Source organism: Pelodiscus sinensis, chromosome 6 (assembly GCF_052426305.1).
Source record: "Pelodiscus sinensis isolate ZL-2025 chromosome 6, ASM5242630v1, whole genome shotgun sequence".
Taxonomy (NCBI): domain Eukaryota; kingdom Metazoa; phylum Chordata; order Testudines; family Trionychidae; genus Pelodiscus; species Pelodiscus sinensis.
The window spans coordinates 101,089,432-101,110,502 of NC_143057.1; the positions used below are offsets into that span (position 1 = coordinate 101,089,432).

The window sequence follows — 21,071 nt, forward strand, 5'->3', positions numbered from 1 at the left end:
TATAGTCCTTCCTCCCATGAAGGTATGTAGTAAGAAACTAATAACAGTTAGGCCAGGTCTACACTTGGAAATTATTTTGAAATAACTACATTCAAAATAATAACTCCTGAATTAACTATTTTGAAATAAGCATATTCCCCCAGGAAAGCAGGAACACAGATTTCAAAATATCCAGCCCCTTATTTCGAAATAAGAAGTTTGGTAGTGTGCACGTTCTGCTTATTATTTTGAAATAAGGGGGGAGGTTTCTTTTGAAATAACTCCCTAGTATGGACCAGGGCTTAGATGCTTGAAATAAATGAGGAAGTAATGATAAAAGCTTAGTGTTATAAATTCCTTGATAAGACATTTATACGGAACATATACGTATTTATCTGTGCTGATTCTTCCTCTGCAACCCCAGTGTATCTGTAGAAGTCTATCATGCATGCAGTCAGAAAACTGACACTGAGTGGAACAAGCTGAGCTACTGCAGCCTCTACAAGGTTAATGTCTTGGCCAGTTATATCACCATATCAGGCAGAGTATAAAAGGAAGGGGAACCTGGATTCTGTGGTTGACTAAAATGAGGTAGGCCTTTGGGGAATTACTGCCCAGTGTTTTTTGTCAGTTGATTTGCTTTCTGTTTTGTGACTGTTTGTTGGATAATAAACCATGAGGAAAGAGCCAACAGCACTTGAACCTTAAAGCTTTGTTTCCATTCCCACTGAGCTAGAAACATTCTTATAATGAAAAAAAAGAGAGAGATTATTTAGTAGTAAGATGATTCCAGGAGCTGGGGCTTTAAGAAAATTGCCAGATTGTTGAGACAATCATGGGAATATCTAGCAATATTGTGACCTACTTACAAAAATTCAATGATAGTAAGGCAGTAAGGCAGCACTGCTTTTTTATTTAGATGTTTCCTTGAACTCTCATTTTCTGATTTTCTGTTTATGGTAACTACCTGTTGTTTTTTGTCTTATATTTGGACTATAAATATATAAAGGCAGGAACTATCTTTTCATTCTATTTTATACAGTGCCTGGCACAGTGTGGTCCTGGTTCATGATTGGGGTTTTTAGGTCCTACCACAATACACATAATTAAGTAAATAAATACATAAAATAAACAGTTAACTCTATATTGGTGAAACTCCATTTTGCGGATGCTTTTATTTTCATTAACGAATATTTAATATTGATTTAGCCGATGTCCATTTCTAAACTATTTAGTTAAATCAGGACAACTTTCTTCTAAACCAGTGGTTTTCAAATTTATCCGATCACTGGGATGAATGGGAAAGGTATCACTTTTTCCACTGCTGCTGGCGATGGTTCTCTGGCTACCCAGTTCTGAATGTACATAGTAAGTTTTACTTTCCTAAAACTTTAAATGCCTCTGTCCTTGAATATATTCTCTCCCCCAATCCCAAACAGTGTGCAATTCCCCCTTTGAGAACCTCTGGTCTAGTTAAGGTGATGTGGAGACGTGGTCTCCTGGACAGTAAAAATGTAACCCATACTTGGTTTTACAGATTAAAATCATCACCTTGAATTTTATCCAGAAATGATCTGGAAGGAATCTGCTGCAGTCCACAGAGTATATATGCAAACATTCACCATTGAGAATGTGTGTAATTGCTTTCTACATTGCCTGAAGAACAGAATTTTCACTCTCTCTAAGCAAAATCAGCCCATCGCAGAACAATCAAAAGTCTGAAAAATATTTTATTTTTAATCAGGATGCAGAAAATAAATGGGAGGTCATTTAGATGGCTGACGCAAAACTGTTGGCTGAGTGAAGAACATCAGTGCTGAAATACCATACAAAGGGGTAATTATACTAGTGGGGAAAAGCCAAAGAAATGCAAGAGCCCTGGTTGCTAAAAGGCTGACATAGCAAGTACTAAGGAACAGAAGGCACAAATGATATTATTTTTGAGTCCTGTAGGGTTATCTGAGTTTTATTTTCAGCTACCTACTATTTCCACACTCAAAACCCCTTTTGAGAGTGTTATAGCTGCGGTGAACAAGGAAGAATAATCACAGAATATTTTTTACCTACTATAAGGCAAATGGCATTGCCTCAAATGGTGGCCGTGAATAGCAGGTAGGTTCTCCAACCATAAAAGTATGTTCCTATAGTCCTATATGTGGGTTTCTGTAGTCCGATATAATTTCCAGACAACCCCTAAATTCACTACAACAAAAAACTAACCAACCAAATATTCCAAGCTCATGCTGATCTAATGTATCCTGTCATTTTCTAAAGCTTTCTGAAGCTGTGCTCAGAAGAGCAATGTGTCATTCTCTGAAATATTCTGAGGGACACCCCTCATACACTAATGAGTATGAACATGACTGGCACACCTACATACTATTGATCTAAAAATAAATACTCAAGGATGGCTCACTTACAGCACATTAATAAATGGCAAAGGTGAAACCATTAAATATCTTCTCACTTCTCCTAATGAAGGAGCTGGTAGTAGAGATAAGATTTATCTTCAAATTTATGTTCTGTGTTCAGCTTCTTACAAAGAGGGTATGAGGCTCTCTTTAGGGGTGTGTCTAAACTACATGGCTCCGTCGATGGAGCCATGTAGATGAGGCTGATCGGCAGAGGGAAATGAAGCCATGATTTAAATAATCATGGCTTTATTTAAATTTAAATGGCTGCCGCACTCTGCCGACCAGCTGATGATCAGCTGTTTGTCAGCAGATCGGGGCAGTCTGGACGCTCCCCCGTCGACATGAAAGCCCTTTGTCGACCTCCCCATTAAACCTCATCCCACGAGGCATAAGGGGGAGGTCGACAAAGGGCTTTCATGTCGACAGGGGAGCATCCAGACTGCCCTGATCTGCTGACAAACAGCTGATCATCAGCTGGTCGGCAGAGCGTGACAGCCATTTAAATTTAAATAAAACCGCGATGGTTAACGGAGCCATGTAGTTTAGACACACCCTAGGAGAAAACTGTCTCTGGTTTTACCTTGATTACATTGGATAAGTGCTGCTATATAATGCTATAATACTGGAGTGGCAGCACTTACAGGATGTTGGAAGAGAAGTGAAGAAAATGTATCTAGTTTATAGAATCTGTTGCAAGTAGCCTGAGCTTTTTATGTTTATTTCCTGGCTGATTTGATGTGTGCCGTGTAATAGTCTCATTACTGAGTGATGGCAATATAAGAATAGTTGCTAATCCTCCAGTTTGTGAGCTCATACTACCTAAAGGTCAATTATATTTTACATAAATGACATATTACCATTTCTGAAATATTAGGAGCCTACCAGAGCCTTTCTTTTCTCTCATTTATGCCACAGAACTGCGCAGACCAGTCCCCACACTGTAATTTAAGGGATAAAATGTCAGTGTATAAAGAGCACAAATGCACCCAAGCTATACCCACAAATCCCTATTCACAAATGGGTATTTGTGAATAGAAGTTGGGTAGCAGGTGCTAATATGAAACTTGGGTATGTTTGACCAGTGTAATTTAAATACCCTGCTTAAACTACTAGGGAAAAATTCTGCTTGGAGGGAGCAATTTTCATTAACTGTAACAGAATAGGAGTAACATTTGTTGTGGGTACAGCTCTGGTCTGTGACTTTTGTCCTCCCTGTCTCATAACACAAGAACATGGGGACATTCAATTCAATGGAAGAGAAATGAAAAACTGATAAAAGGAATTACAATACGCAATTAGACTGTGTAGCTCATTGCCACATGAAGTCCCTGAGACAAAGAAATTAACAAGATTAATTTATTTTAATGTACATTTATATGGATATCAAGACTATGGAGACTTTACTTAATATCTTGTAACATATTTTGTGAAGGGGTGTTAAATCTCATGATTAAGGGTTTATGCAAATATCTAAGTTTTGAAGATCAAGATGAGACCCAATGTAAGGAACAGATTACTCCACATGGAACAACGGCACTGCATAGTTCTGACAACTTCCTCTGAAGTGACTCATACTGCCACTTGTCAGAGACAGGAACTTGAATTAAGATGGACATGGAGTCTGATCTAGTCTGGCAATTCCTATGTTCTTGTGACTCAGGATATTTGTATTTAACTTCTTGCTCTGCCACAGGCTTTCTTTGTCAACTTGGACAAAGAAACTTAAATTTTATTTCTATGTCTCTGTAAAATGACAAAGTTCTCAGATATGACAGAAATGGGAGCCATATAAATTACTAGATAAACAGGGTTGCTCTTGTGTAGCTGATAGAACAATTTGGTCTTTTGAAATATGTTTTTAATTCCGAATTATTGGATGATCTTTCAGTTTCAACAGAAATATTATATGGAAACAGAGTATTGGGCTGTATATTGTATCTACTGTAGGAGACACAGGAGCAATAAAGACTATGACATCTATCGCAGTTTTCAATTCTGATACTCTTATTGCAAATGGAAGACAAAATGTACAGAAAAGATAATCTCAGAGAGGTAGCCATGTTGGGCTGTAACTTTAAAAATGAGTAGTCCTGTGGCATGTCTACACTAGGAAATTATTTTGAAATAACTACATTTGAAATAAAAGACAGAACTATGTAGCACTTTAAAGACTAACAAGATGGTTTATTAGGTGATGAGCTTTCGTGGGCCAGACCCACTTCCTCAGATCAATAACAGGAAGTAGGTCTGGTCCACGAAAGCTCGTCACCTAATAAACCATCTTATTAGTCTTTCAAGTGCTACACAGTTCTGTCTTTTGTTTCAGCTACACCAGACTAACACCAGACTAACACGGCTGCATCTCTATAATTATTCTACATTTGAAATAATAACTCTCAAAATAACTATATTGAAATAAGCTTTTTCCCCAAGGAAAGCAGGAGTTAGTATTTCAAAATAACCAACCCCTTATTTCAGAATTAATTGGCTTGGTAGCGTAGATGCTCCACTTGTTATTTTGAAATAATGGGAGTTATTTCAAAATAACTCCCCAGTATAGACCAGGGTTTAGAGAATAACACTCTCTCTCCCCCTCTGGGTATGTCTACACTTGCACCCTAGTTCGAACTAGGGATGCAAATGCAGGCATTCGAAATAGTCAATGAAGTGGGATTTAAATATCCCGTGCTTCATTAGCATGATCTCGCTGGTATGCTACTCCAAATGCCAGCTGTTTTGAAAATGAAAGTGTGCGCCGGGATGTGTTAGTTCGAATCAAACCCTTTGGTTCGAACTAACATTACTCCTCAAAAAATGAGTAACATTAGTTCGAACCAAGGGGTTTGTTTGAACTAACGTGTCCCGGCATGTACTTTCACGTTTGAAACAGCTGGCATTCGAAGTTATGCGCCGGCGAGATCATGCTAATGAAGCACAAGATGTTTAAATCCCCACGTAACTGACTATTTCGAATGCCTGCATTTGCATCCCTAGTTCGAACTAGGGTGCAAGTGTAGTCTCTCTCTCTCTCTCTCTCTCTCTCTCTCTCCCCCCCCCCCCCCCCCTCGTGGGCAAAACCCACTTCCTCAGATGAACAGAGTCAAAAGAAAAGTGGAGAAGACAATGACCACTGTGATAATGATCACTCTGCTTTAAACATAATTCCCAAGTGCTCTACAATAACACCTTGCAGCAAGGAAGAAAAATATTGCTGTATTTCCACCAAAAGGCAACTTGCCTAAAATGTCCCTCAAGCAAGAGGTTCCAAATCACAGAGTTCTTTATTAACTGATTATCATATTTATGAAATAACAAAAATCTGGGAATGATTCAACTGAGAAACACTACATCTGAGGGCAGAAGTTCTCACTGCTACCCTCTTAAATATTATCATCATCTAGTTAAACAATTCATGGCACTGGTAGGTGGAGATAAGTCTGTTTTTTTCTCTAACTTGTGCTTCCTACCATTCTCCAAGGTTACGTCAAGACTGCAAGACTCTTTCAAAAGAGGATTTTTTGAAAGATACTTTTGAAAAAGTCTCCTTCGAAAAACAGCATCTAGACGACAACCAGTACTTTCGAAAAAGCAAGCCACTTTTTTGAAAGAGAGCACCCAGGCAGTCTGGATGCTCTTTCGAAAAAAGCACAGTTTGCATTACAGAGTGCCTTTTTTTCAAAAGAGGACTTTTGAAAAAGGCATTCTTCCTAGTAAAAATGAGGTTTTCTGCAGTTGAAAAATCTGCCGTGTTCTTTTGATTTACTTTCGAAAGAACACAGCAGCAGTCCCAACTGTTTGACATGGACACTTGGGATGTCACGGCTACATTTCTATCAGTGTCAATAATGTGATAGGAAGGAGTAAGCCACAGGAAACAAGTTATTAGAGCCCTGAAAAGCAGTCCATACATCCTTTAGTGTCCCTATGTCTTTATAATAAAAAAGCAGCTGCCAGGAGCATAGAATGTTATTTTCCAAAATGCTTTGGTATGGAGGAGGCTATGAAGGCTGGTATAATGTGGTAACATTGCAGCAGCCTTTCCCATGGGATAGCTCAGTGGCTTGAGCATTGGCCTGCTAAACCCAGGATTCTGAGCTCAGCCCTGAGGGGGCCATTTAGGAATCTAGGGCAAATATGTCAGGGATGGTACCTGGTCCTGCTGTGAGGGTAGGGGACTGGACTCTGTCTCTCAAGGTCCTTTCCAGCTCTATGATATTGGTATATCTCCATATATTCACTTGTGGACATGAAAGATCCTGCTGTCCTCTGGTCAAACTCCTACTCCACAAAATACATCAGAAATACTTTCCCCTCTAGTTCAGTTATCTTCTATTCTACTCCTAAATGTAGTTGTGCAGTATTTTCAACACACAATGGCTGCTGCTTTATATGCCAGGTTGGTTTAATTCCAGTGGTAAGTAACAGTTTACACAGGGGAACTGTTAAAGAGAGGGAAACTCATGGCTCCACTAAATGGAAGTTTTACTCACAAGGAAATCACATTTGAATTGTTCAGAATGAAAAGCATTCTGAAAAGGTAAGATTATTACTACCATTACAGATATATCAGCATTACCATATTAGCATTATTTGTGGTGCTATCAGTACCAAGCACTTCATATATTGTATTTCAGAGTATTTAGTTATTTACATCCTGGTGCTGAAAAGATAAGAACAGAGACATTTTTGTTCAAGGATGCTACTTTTTAAAGGCAATAATCTCACATTTAATTTTACAGAGCTTTTGTTTTTCTGCTGATTCCTCTGCCATTCTAGAGACACACACAAGATGGCACTGTAGAGAAAAGCTCTCAATTCAAAAGAAATTTGTTATTGTTTTGCTTGTTTCTCATTTTACTTAATACATTATAGGATACTTCTGCTCATTTTAACTGTTCAATATGACTTTAGTTTTTATTCAAATGATGCCAGTTTGTTCCAGTGTAACCTATTGACAGATTAAAAAGCACAGACACAATTTGATAGATGGTACATATATACTATAACCAGTGTTACATATAAACTCAGTGTGATATATATTTATTATATAAATGTTATATGTATTATTATAGTTTAATCAGTTGTTTAAATTTAATAACCATTTTATTAATATTCGTCAGCTCATATTTAAATGTTTGTAATAAAAGTGCTATTAACATGTTCTGGATATGATAAAGCAGTCTATCTCTTCAATACCATATCATCTCAGCTATTGCATTATTAAAATACTTACCACTTCCTGAGTATATAAATACTAGCTCTATTTAGCTCAAACTGTAGTAAAGAGATACTAGTAGGGTTTCCTTTATTATAGTATCAAAAGCTCAGCAGCTCCCCACTGCCTGAATCTTTCCTTGAAGCAAGGAAGATTTTGGCAAGGAGAGGCAGTGGGGAAAGCCTCCAGCAATCAGGAACTGTCCGAGCTTTTCCACATTACCAGAGCTTTCCCTATGGTGGGAAAGACTACAGTACTGGGGAGGCAGTGGGACATTACACTAACAATAACAGTGTAGACAAGAAGGACAGTCTTGGGCAAATAGGGAATCATTGGATACACGGGGCTGAAAGAAATGCTGCAATCTCTAAAAGAAGTAGTAGATGTCATGCAGTTGCTGTGCATGCTAAGAATCTCAGTGAGAAATTCTATCTCCCTGAGCTCTTCTTGGGATGGCGCAACTCTATACCAGGCCCAACAAATGATGGTGTCCAATCAGCATCAATACAACTAAATATTCATAACCCTACCTTCAACAGATGGCAAAAGGCAAAGAATTTCACCTTAGAAATCCAGCTCAACCACAGAGCTCTCAGCACATTTACAATTATTACTTCCTCTACTTCCAGAACAGAGCTATTCCAACCTACACCTTGTGTTCTCAACACTGAATATGGGTTATTCCAGAACTCAGTTTTAAGGGAGTCCAGCTGTGCCGCAGCACAACAGAACTCTTCAGAAACATGTAGTCAGACTGTCTTGAGATTTTCCAGGCCAAAAAAGTGCTCTACAAGTAAAGTAATCCCAAAGCTGTCTCTTAAATGTTATTTTATGCAGAGTTTAATATCTAAAATTCTTCTTAACATAAGAGGCGCAATGGAGGAGTAACTGAATGAAATATTATGCTCGCAGTTTAAGAGGCACTCAGATTAGACATCTAATGGTCCCTTTTGGCCTTAAAATCTATACCATTGAAAATTTCCCAAAGAGTAGAATCTAGATTTTATGAACGTGTATCTGGAAAATGACCGATTATATGAAACATTTTTCTCAGCAGCAGGGGTTGGGGACTGGAACAAAATCACATGTGACTACAACCACACCACAGCGCTATTTCAGGATACTGGAGATATTCCGTGTCTTTTGAGCACGTCTGTTATTTTAAAATATAATGGGCTTGCTATTCTGACGTCCCTGTATACCTCATTCCATGAGTAGTAGGGATGTTTTGGAATAGTGATTTATTTAGAAATAAGTGCTGTGTAGACAGCACCAAATTTCAAAATAAGCTATTTTGAAATAACTTCAAAATAAGATACACAATTTGGTTAGCTCAAATTGCATATCTTATTTTGACCTACAGTGCAGTGTAGATGCACTGATAATGATTTTTATGTTTAAACAAGACTATATCACTTTACATGCCAATGGCTTTGGAGCACTGGAAATCACTTTGCAGTGGTTTGAAAGACAAGGAAAAAGCAATGCAACAAACCATACACTGCACTGTACCCACTGTAACTGAGGTGTGCAATTTTATGATTTTTTTTGTTTTAGGGACTCCAAAATAGTTCATAAAATAGGGCTTCTACTATACTTTCTAGAGGGATATCTTGGGAAATGTTGCAAATACTGGGGTAATGTCTTTCTGTTAACTGAAGTAATTCACAAGTTTTAAATTTTATTTGCCATGTATAGTTTCATATTTTAAATAAACATATCTATGCATTGTGCATTTCATAAATTTCCAGTGCACTTTAAGCTCTAGATAAGTAAATAAATAGAGAATAGTATTGTAATACCCACTATCCCCAAAAATGCTTTGACTTATTTCTTCCTGATCAGTTGAGAGCAAGCCCATTATATAGCAAGCCCTCTAACATGTTCAGTTGAAGTTTCATTATGGATCTCCCCATGATGTGCCTGAGGTATTTGGCTTCCACTAGCTTTTCTGCATATTTGGATCGATTAGTGGTGAGACTTCTTTCCTAGGCATCCACTACTGTTTTTACCTGTTCCAAGTGCATCCCTCATTCTTGACTGTGAATGACCACATAATCCAAGTAAGCAGCAGCATATTTGACATGTGAACATAACAACTTATTAATGAGTCGCTGAAAGGGTGTTGAAGCTCCATGTATTCCAAAGAGTGGATGGTTTACTGATACAAATCTTATGGCATTAAAAATGTGGTCTTCTCTTCGGCTTTTTTTGGCAGAGGGAATTGTCAATAACCTTTGATCATGTGAAAGGTATACAGGAATCATGGTTTTTCCAGCTTGCCAATTAATTCATCTATATGAGGTATGGAGGAGGAACCAAACTAGGACAGTTCATTTAATTTTCCAGAAGTTATTACAGAATCTCATTATTCAATTTGGCTTAAATACTAGAATGACTGGGCTGGACCATGATTGGGCTGCACTCCTCTATGACTCCCGGCTCCAGCATTCCTTAACTTCAACAATAATCTCTTCTCTTTTAGCTTCTGGGTTCCAATAAGATTTAACATTCACATTTATTCCTGGATCCTTGCTGATGTGGTGATGGACTACTACGGTTCTTCCTAGCTTTTCTCAGAACATATCATAGTTCCAATCAATCATTTTGATGACTTCTGTATGTAGTTCAGGGGTCAATTTTGGCAATATTTTTATCTAGCCATGGGGTTTATTTTTGGGTGGTGTCTCTAGGGTGACTATATTAAGTTTCTCTGTCATGCCATGGCATCAATAGATTGGCATAGTAGAATTTCTCTTGTTTTTGGTGATCAGGTTGTCAGAACTTGTTGTCAACTTCCCTGTCATCTGGCCAACAGCTTGCTTTTTGCTGTGGGTACCAGCACCTTTACCCAACCTCCCATCTGGAATTTCTGAACCTTTGCTCAATGATTGTTACAAGTCTCTTGGCTTTCTTGTGCTCCAGCATTATGGAGGTGACTTGAGCTATTCTGTCCCACATCTGTATTACAAACTCTATGAAGTTCCTTCCCTTATTGGACTTGTGATGGGGTGGACGAAGCCCCAACACCCCCGACAGAAGGCCAGACGCCTTGCCACACCCCATCCCAGCAAGAGGAGCAGAAAAGAGGTCCTCTAAGCAGGATAAAGTGGCTGTCTCTGTGGCAGCCAATCAGGACCCAGCAGTTCTGTATAAAAGAAGCTGCTGGGCTAGGGCCTGGCAGTTTCTCACAGGAGCTCGACCCAGGCAGTTCTATATACTGACTGGGAGACCAGCAGCACTACGGACAGCTCCGAGTACGAGCTGAACTTAGACCTGGGCAAGGCCCAAGTTCAGTGGCTAAAGACTGGCCACAAGCCAGCACCATGGACAAGGGGTAGTCAGATCCTAGCCTCTGAGCCTTGAAGACGACCAGGCAGAGACCTTACGTGGCATCCCTTTGCCATAGAAAGGTGCTCACAAGTTGGTGGACTTCATTACACTGGTACCAGGAGTGGCGTGTCGAGCCACCCCTGTATCCAAGGGGTAATGGATGAACTGCTGAGGCTGCTGGCTCAGCAGCAGCATAGCACCACAGAGACACAGAGGACCCTGCAGGAAGCTCAGCAAGAGGCTCAGCAAGCGGCCCTACAGCAACAGAACATATTCCTGGAGGTGTTCCAGCTCCAGCAACAGAAGCAACAACAAGAACACCAGTTTCATTAGGCAGTACACCAATGACTGGTGACTTCAGTTCCTGCTAATCCGGTAAACTCAGGACTTGGGATACCACTAGCCAAGCTTGGGCCGCACGATGATCCAGAAATTTACCTAATAACCTTTGAGCACATAACCATGACCGCCAGCTGGGACCGAACTACCTGGGCTGCTTACCTGGCACCGTTCCTCTCTGGGGAAGCTCAGGAAGCTTATTGAGTGTTGGACGATGAGGCTGCAGCCAACTATGGGACAGTGAAAGCGTCCATGATAGATCGCCTGGGAATATGCCCCAAGACATATCATCACCGGTTCCATTCCAAACTTTTTCCTGCTGGTGCTTGGCCCCGAGTGGTGGCCCAATACCTCAAGGGCTGGGCCACCCATTGGCTATGGCCTGAGTTACTGTGCCTGCGAGATCATGGACTCCACAGTCCTGGAGCAATACCTAGTGATTTTGCCCATGCCAGTTCAGACCTGGGTGTGACAGCATAATCTAGACTGCCGCAGTCCAAACCACTGAAGATTTTCTTTTGGCGAATAGGTCTAGTACACCAACCCGGCATTGGCCTGAGAACTGGCTCACCCAAAGTGCTGAAGACCCTGCCTGGGCAAGGAAAGAGGGGCCCAAGAGACCCAAACTGACAAGAAATGAAGTCCCCTGAGAGGTCACCCACAAACATCGTGCCCAACGGGGGCCTCCTTCCCCAGGCTGTCGTTGAGTGGCCGTCCAGATGACCTAAGGGGACCATTGGTATGTTTCCACTGTGGGAAGCCTGGATATCTCAGCTGCTCCTGTCCCATTATGGAGTGTGACTTTTTAGACTGTGGTGTTGCCGAAACGTGTAGTGGGTGTGATGTGGAGCCTGATCGGTAGCATAAGGCCTACATGGTGCAAGTCACTGTGGGGTAGGGAGGGTGCACGATGTCTGGGCTGGTAGATTCTGGGTGCTCCCAAACCCTGATTCGGGAATCAGTGCTGGACTTTAGCACCCTCCAATATGACCACCCCTTAAAAGCGACCTATGTACATGGAGATGTGTACCCCTATCCCAAAGCATGGGTCCAATTGAAGGTGAAGGACTACAAGGCAAAGATTTGGATCGGCATAGCCAAATGCCTTCCCTGGAAGGTTATAATTGGTAGAGATTGGTAACAGTTTCCCTTGTTTCTCCTTTCACCAACTGGACCCTCTTCTTCAGAGAAACCAGCACCCCAGATATTTGAGGAGCTATTTTTTGTAGTGAACTCGGACCTATGGGAAGGACCTGCTTCCCCTGAGAAGGTGGGGAAATCCTGCCAGCAGCGTTGGAAAGAGGGTAAAGCATGGCTCCAAACTCATCTGGCTGGAGAAACCTAGCCACAGAAGGTGTCATCTCAGCAAGGAGAGGATGTCCCTTCTGAAGAAGGAGACACACCTTCTGACTCAGAAGAACTTTTGCAAGGGGTTCCCCTCCCCAAAGTAGATTTGGAATATTTAACCAGCACATATGATTTTGTCAGAGGTCAAAAAGAAGATGAAACCCAGAGGGAAGCATATTCCCAGATCAGTCATTGACGAGGTAGTTACTCAGGAAGCTCCAGCCTACCAATTCCCCTACTTTGAGCCCAGGAAAGATCTGCTCTAGAGAGCCAACAAGGACCCAAACGCAGGAGTAAGCAGCTTTGATAGTGCCTAGGTCTGGTGGCCAAAGACTGGCCACAAGCCTACTATAAAAACCGACAGCACTGTACCCAGGCTAATCAGATCTTAACCTCAGAACCTTTAAGACAACCAGGCAAAGACCTTACATGGCACCCCTTTGCCACAGAGGGGCGCTCACAAGCAGGTGGACCCCGTTACAGGGCTCTTCTTACCAGTCCTCTCTAGCAACATCTAATATGTATAGCAGGGGATTTACATATAGCAGAAGCCTGAGAAATCTGTTATAGGAAATCTTAGGAAGCGTAGCAAGGTATCCCAATTTTTCCCCATTTCAACTCAGTACTTCCCATAACATGCTTTGCAGCATCCTGTTAAAGCACTCCACAAGGCCACCAGTCTGCAAATGATAGACAGAGGTTTCTAAGGCCTGTATTTGCACGTATGTTCTTCATCTATTTTGATACACAGTGGGTTCCTGGATCTGTCGGAATCTCCTTGAGTAAACCTATCCTACTGAAAATTTGGATTAACTCCTTTGCTAACATCCTGGACATTGCATTTCACAGGGGTAGAGCCTCTGTGTATTGGGTAGTATAACCCAGAAGAATGAGCACACATTAATGACCGTGGGCCAACTTCTCCAGTGGTATATTGCTAACCTTTCAATAATTGGTAGGTGTACCAATGGGGCTCATAAGTGAGGCTGTGAGGTGTTCATTGGGCATTTCAGACAGGAGGTGCAATAGCTTCAGACCTCCATATGGTTCCTGGCCAAAAGAAACTCTGCATGATTCTGTTTAGTGTTTTATCTACTCCTAAATATCTTTCAAACAATGGCTGTGTGCTCTTTGATATCCTCAAGGTATTAGAAGCTGCTCCTGTTCTTGTTCTTATAGTCTGATTATTTTACACATTAAGTCCTCATTTATTATGAAGTACAGCCCTGGCCATTTGGATTTTCCATATATCAGGATTCTGTTCACCTCAACAACTTCTAATGTTATGAAATAGAGAATCATTGGCTTGGACGTATCCAAAAATCTTAGGTGAGGGACCAATACATCCACACTCAAGGGAATCAATTTTCATTTCATACCCAGGATTGGTCTCAGTGGAACTGGGCACAACCTCAGGTTCATGAACTGAGTTGTTTTCCTGTCTGCTGTTTGAGATCGTGTACCAAAAAGTACCTCCTTTTGATTCTAGGCCAAGATTTTGGTTTCCAGTACTTTTCTCTTGCCTCCTTTCTCATTTAGACATCTGGGACTTCCCAGGTGCAGAAAATAAGCCCTGGGCTAATTCAGAGAAGATGAGATGGAGGGTGTCACAGGGTGGGTATACCCAGTATACTAAGGCAGGACATTGAGCCTATCAGGCCCTGTAATGTGTTCTACCCTATGAATGCTACCATCCCAAGTACCCACACTACTCCCTTTCTCCCATATGAGAGCCTGGCCTTGCAGCCCAAGTCCGTGGTCACTCCTGCCTGCAGGGCAGTAGGGCCCATTGGCCAAGCCAATAGCAGCCCCAGTCACTGAGACAATAAGGCCTAGTTGCCAAGTCAATAGCAACAATGGGAGTGTCTTGTCACAGGGTGTGGATTTAGGGGAACTGCCTCAGGGTAACACATGGCATTGTCCACTATAACCAGGATGTAGTTATGCTCGCTAGTACTATTCTCTAGGGGACCCACCAGGTCTAAGCCTATGTGCTCAAAACAGATCCCCACCACAATTAACGGAACCAGAAGTGCCTGTGGGACTCCTCCAGTACTGGTCTTCTGGCACTCGGGGCACGATGCACAAAAGTTGCGGACATCCTGATGTATTCGAGGCTAAAAAAAACCATTAGGCTACTCTTTGTTGCATCTTTTCTCTCCCCAAGTGCCCAGCCCATGGTATTGCATGCACTAAGCATAGTAATACCTGCCAGAACTTGAGGTCCATTCCCACCTGTCAAGGGTCGACCAGTGTCTCTACTGTCCTGGGCATGGAACCCTCTGTCCTCGGGGTTCCTGAGGGTCCTTCCCTCGTGTCATCTGGTGGCTCCTGACCTATCAGAGCCATCTGAGTGTGCTGGGCCCCTCCCTTTTACTGGGCCATACATACTCACCTCATAGGAGGTCTGTAAAGTTGGGTCAGTCGTTCCCCAAGACCACTGGGTAGGCTAACTTCTTAGCCACCACCACTTGGCAACATACTCCCCATGGCCTGATCTACAGCGTCACCTTGGTTGTGGGATAAACTTTCACGTCCCCATGGATTCATTGAGGCTGCACCATTTTCCTCCCTTTTGCCTGGTAATGGGATAATGATTTGGCTGCACCCTGAGTCCACCAATGCCATAGTAGGTGTTCTATTAACCCTGATAAGGATCACTATCTTAGTAGGGTCTCTTTCTAGCCTGTGATCCTGCCACTAGCACCTGCCCATAAGTGCAGACCATGAGGGGACACTCCCTCCAGAAATATTCTTCTTGGCCACACTGGTAACAGCAGCCCTTGTTCAGCTCCATAGGGGTATCTCCTGGGGGGAAGCTTCCCAATCCACTGGAGAGTCCACCTCTTCTCGGGCAGGCATGTCCCTCACTGGCTCCTTTAGGTGGCCTAGGGGACTCCTACAGCTGAGTTGCCCTGGGTTGTCACGATTCTTCCTCTTGGGAGGTCAGTGCACTCCCATTTACCTTCCTGTGTCCCCTAATTTGCAGCTTACTCTTTGCTCTCAGGCGCCCTGGTTTCTGGACTGGCATCACAGGCTCTTCAGCGGCCATATAGTCCTCCATGAAGGAGATGGCCTCCACTAAGGTCTTAGGGAGGTGTTGTTGTACCTACACTTTCCCGCCCTTAGGTAGGATCCACACAAACTACTCCAGAGCTACCAGTTTGGCTGTCTGTTCTGCTATCCGTGGGTCTGATTCTAGCCACTGCCAGCAGTGATCCTGAATCTGCTGGGCCATTGCTCTGGGCCTGACTCCCAGAGGATACTGTTCCCATCACAGCTGCTGGTGGTATGTCTCAGGGCTGATCCCAGCTTGGTCTAATATAGCTGCCTTAACCCAGAGGTACTCCAGTACCCCGCAGAGTCCAAGTTTCATCTGAGCAGGACCTGCCAGGTAAGGTGCCAGTAATGTGGCCAAGTATTCTGGTGGCTGTCCCATGACAACAGCAATCCACTTAAATGTCACCCAGTAGGCTTCAGGATCATTGTGGGATCTTTGTGGAGCATATGAGCAACCCCATCGGGCCACTCTCAGCCCCATCTTCAGCTGGGCTAGGGAGGGGAGGTGATGCAGCCCATAACAGAGCCATTATCTGCTGCATCCATTGGTCCTTTTGGGTCTGCTGTTGTGTGGTGAGTCCCCTCAGCAGAAGCTGCTGCTGCTTGGGTTGCCTGCAATTGTTGCTGGGTCACCATATGCAGAATCTGTTGCTGTTGGACAGCCTGCTTCTGCTGGTTGTCCAGCAACCACTTGAAAAACTTGCTGAGATCCATCATGTCTAATAGATATTACTAAATCAAAACTTCCCCTTTTTTTTCTTTCCCCCCTCCCTCTCAGTTTCTTGGCTACTCAATTCTGTCCTTCCACACTTCCCATTATTTCAGAGAAGGGATCACTTTAAATTCTCCACCAGTTGTCATGGAGTGGGTATGCTCAGACCCTGCTGAGGCACAGTGTTGGTCCTATTAGGCCCCGTAATATGTATTCCACCCTGTATACCATCCCAAGTGCCCACAGGCCTCGCACTACCCCCTTTCTCTATTATCAGGGCAATAGGGACCTGTGACTGAGTCAACAACATCAACAGGAGCACCCTGTCACATGGTCTGGAGGTAGCAGGACCAGGGACCTCTCTCTCCACCAGGTCCCATCCCAGGGCTTGTCAGTAGTGGGAGTGCCCCACCACTAGCTCAGTGGGGAATCGTCCCACAACATGTTGAGCTCCCAGGAGTCTAGCTTCCCACCCTGAGCTACTTCCTACTCTGTTCACAGTCGTTGGCATCTTTCCCACTCACCTCCTCCGGACTGGGAGCTTCCCTGGACAGTCTCTGCTGGCTGACTTCCGCTGCAGCATCTGCCTGCTGCTCCTTCTCCTGAGCTCTGGCAGCAACAACGCCTTCATCTGCAGTGGTTAGCCCAGACTGAACTGCTCCACTGGCCTTTATTCTAGTCCTCCAGTTGGAGCATGCCCTGCAGGGCTGTGGAGGAGGAGCTCTCTCAGACAGGTAAGCCTTGTTAACCCTTACAGGCCCAGTACAGGGTTGGTATACCCTGTCACAGAGGGATATTTGCTTGAGTCACAGTACAGGTCCCAAGGCTACTGACTTCTTCTGACCCCTACACCAGAAATAGGTTTACAAATCCTGGCAACTCTTGTCCTTTGAGCATTAGGTGTGGGAGTTTAGGCCACTACTGCTGTCTTCCTTGTCGTGTTTCCCTGAACTTCAATTTATACAGGAATGGCTGGGTAGTAATTCACTGCCCCGTGAAGACAGGTTATCAATGTGTATTTGGCTTGAGATGGCTTGTTCAACCTAGTGTATTTTAAAAAAAATCTTATGCAAATAAATATTGTGATATAGTGTATTCAGAATAACTTGAGAATCTTGTAACAGATTTTTCTTGTTAATGACTATTTAAGATATTAAAAATGAATCTCATAATTAGGCCATATGCAACTTACCCTCAGCATGGGGCCATTCTGAAATACATGAGGTTCGTCACACACTACACAGTATTCATTCAGCACTGGTATCCGCTGTTCAGCAAACTCAATAGTCTGAGAACAATGAAAGTGAGAACAATAACATCTGCTTAAAAATAATTAATAGACAGCTCATGTCCCAAAGTGTTTCTAAAATGGATTAAGCATGACATCCTACCTGCACAAGAAAGCCATGGTCTCGTATTGGAATGCATTTTGCACCATAATTCGGCTGTAACAAAAAAAGGTTGAGCAACTTCAGTGCTAGAACTAATTAAAAGAGATGTAGGTTTCTATGAAAGTCTATGGATTAAACAATTCTGTTATCTGGAAATATTACTAGTTTGTATTGATTAGCCAAGATAAATTAATCTCTTTCTTTTCACACTTGTTTAATGAGTTTATGTTTTATCTGTGAACACTCCAAACATTCTAATATCAAAAGGAAGCACGGGTGCTTTGACTCCATATTAATATACAAACATTTAAGCAATTAAATTAAAAGTTAACAAAATTCTTTATTATTCATATATTCTGCTTCTCTACACATACATAATATGCACATACGTGTTTAGACCTGAATGACTAAAATGACTTTTAAAATAACGAAATAAGAATAGAAAATCTCTTTCCATTATACTGTTCATGAAACCTCTTCCTTGAATCTCATCCTCACAAGTTTCTATGCTCAGACCTTCTTTTTTTGAAGTGTAATTGCACACTACTTTGGAAGGTACCTTTGCAATTGTAGCAACTAAGGTGTGGAACTCCCTCCCCTGACCTCAGTCCATCTTTTTTACTCCAGTACAAGATGAACTAAGTTGCTTATTTGTATAATTTTTTTTAACTTCTCCTGCTGCTTTTTTTCCTATATACAACCCCAAGTATCTTTTTCCTACACACTACACCAAGTATACATACCCCAAGTATGGCAGTAGAAAAGAGACAAGATTTTAATAAGTCAGGTGCCAAATTAATGCCTTTCCACTGAAGTCAATGGAGTTGCACTTGACTGAATATTGGCTGATTTCCCTCAATATTTATGCATTATAATAATAACAACACTGTTTTTATTAGTAGTTTTGATTACACCAAATTAGTGGGATCATTTCTATTGATTTTAAGTGGGAGCTTATTCAGGCCCCTAAACAGAGGAAAAAATTAATCTCAAATATAGGTGACAGCAGATAAAGATTTTCAGTTCACCTTTCATTAATTTTGGTTGTACAAGTTATAGAAACCACCAAGTGGAATACATACAATAGTACTGTAAGTCATAATATATTATTGCCTTTAGATAATAAACCTAGAATTGCTCATAGATGACGTATTAGGCTAATTTTCTAAGAGTAGGCTGAAACACTGCTACTGCAATTTCATTAGTTAGAATATTTCATAATATTTTAGACTTGTATACCACCATTCAACCACAGAACTCACAATTCTGTCAAAGTGGGGACACTGAATTACCATATTTAATGGTAAAGTTGTGACTAGAACCTAGGTCTCCTGACTCCAGCTTCCCTAATCTAATATGTAAGACCAACAAGCGCTGCCTTCCAATACCTTGAAACAGGAAAGCAAGGTGGCTCTTCCTTACTCTTACATTAATATTCTCCCTATTTTTAGTTGTCAGTTACAGATAGAACACTGAAGTATATCTTCTATGTTCAGTAAAATGAATGTTTCCCAATCTAAAACAACATCATCTGTACGGTCATGTAGAGGACTTACCCAAGTGATGTAAGGGGAGAAAATGGGTTTCAATCCCCTGCTCAATTTACCCCTATCAACAGTCTGTGCATAGACTCTGGAGCAGGATTTCCCAACCTATGGGTCAAGACCCAAATATGGGTCACTATTACATTTCAAAAGGGTCTCCAAGTGTCTCCCCAGGTGGCTCTTAAGGAGCCATTCACACATTTCTTTGAATTGCCCTGGGTCACCAAGTCTTCCTGAATTGTCAAAATGGGTCCCCATCTAGAAATGGTTGAGAACTGCTGCTCTGGAGGAAGCAGACACCATTGAATATTAATTTCCCCTGAACCAGTGCCTACAAGTAAAGGGTAGCACCTCCACTGCCTCCCATGTAGTGACTGGCATGAATACAGAGGAACTTAATATTGTAAGGGTCCACTGGCAGATTATTTCCCCTGTGTAGCAAGGGAAGTTCCAGAGAAGGAACTATGTGACTGATCTGCTCCTGTGGCACAGCAGCAGCATGCTGCCCCTTCCTTACTTAGGAGACATAAAAGCTCAGTCTTGGTCAAAGTGGTCCCAGCTAGTATGAGAAATACATATGTGAGCAAGAAATTGTTTAATATTGACTAAACAAGTAATTCCCAATTTGTTTCCTTAATGTTAGATCTCTCCTGCATTTAGAGAAGTACTTACATATTAGTGCTTTTTACAAAACAAACAAGAGGAAAAACAAACAAAACAGAGAATATTGATTATTACGCACAGCAGCTTGCGAAGGGGATGAGGAAGATGGAGTTAAGATACCAATAAGACCTGAGGTAAGAGAGAGCCTCCTGCCCTCTGCTATCGTGGGTTCCTTGAAAAGCTCCATTTTGGATGACTTAGGGGCACTGGAGTAAGACTTGCTGAGTAACTTGTGATTCTTCAGTCCATCTAATTCTTCCATTCTAAGATTACTGGAGTAAGACCTGCTTAAAAGTTTATGGGGTTTCAAGGTGCTATTGTGCTCACATCGAGGATCCCCAGAACATGGCCTGCTTAGGAGTTTTTGAGGCTTTAGAGTGATACACTCTTCTTGCTTGACAGCTGTTGAGCAAGAACGATTCAAGAGTTTGTGCGATTTAATAGCCATGGTCTGCTCAGCCCTGGGATCACTAGACAATGAACGGCCAAAGGTTCTGTGAGACTTTGTGGTGCACACATCTTCAGCCTTAACTGTGCTAGAACAAGTCCTTTTCAGCAGCTTGTGAGTTTTGGAGATGCCATCTTGTTCCGATTTCAGTTTTGATTTGTTTTTACCACAGCCAGGTGGAGGATAACTTGGCGACCTTAAAAATAAGCAAGGGGAAAATCTAGTAGAAGAATAATAAAAAACTTTACAAAACAATAAACAATAAACAAACAACTTTACATATAAACACACAGAAGAGTAACTTGTATAGATTATGAACATTTGCAGGATATATTGGGCTCTTATAACTACTACAAAGCTTGTATACAGATACTCACATGTATCTCACCTGAAACAATTTAAAAAAAAGAAAACAGAACAAAAAAAAACCAAAACAACCACCTCACAATAATTTGATTATTTTGCAGAAGACAGTTTGGCCTGAATCTGTTCTCACTTCAACTGGTTTTACTTCAGCATATTCTGGATTAGGAGCAGCATAATGTAAGAGGGTAATCAGGCTTAATACATGTATCAAGAAAACAAAGAATCGAGGTATTAATGAAGTAACATTCCAACGATCTGAA

At 41.8% G+C, this 21,071-nt stretch overlaps 1 protein-coding gene across 2 annotated transcripts in view; it reads right to left on the bottom strand.

Moving 5' to 3' along the window:
• PARP8 (poly(ADP-ribose) polymerase family member 8) overlaps positions 1-21,071 on the bottom strand; it is a 223,060-nt gene that overhangs the window by 27,265 nt on the left and 174,724 nt on the right. For both annotated transcript variants that reach the window (XM_075932482.2, XM_006139520.5), the window contains 3 exons: positions 20,077-20,641; positions 17,791-17,844; positions 17,592-17,687 (listed from right to left, as the gene is read on the bottom strand). In XM_075932482.2, coding sequence (XP_075788597.1) covers positions 17,592-17,687; positions 17,791-17,844; positions 20,077-20,641 — 715 coding nt within the window. The remainder of the gene's footprint in view (positions 1-17,591; positions 17,688-17,790; positions 17,845-20,076; positions 20,642-21,071) is intronic.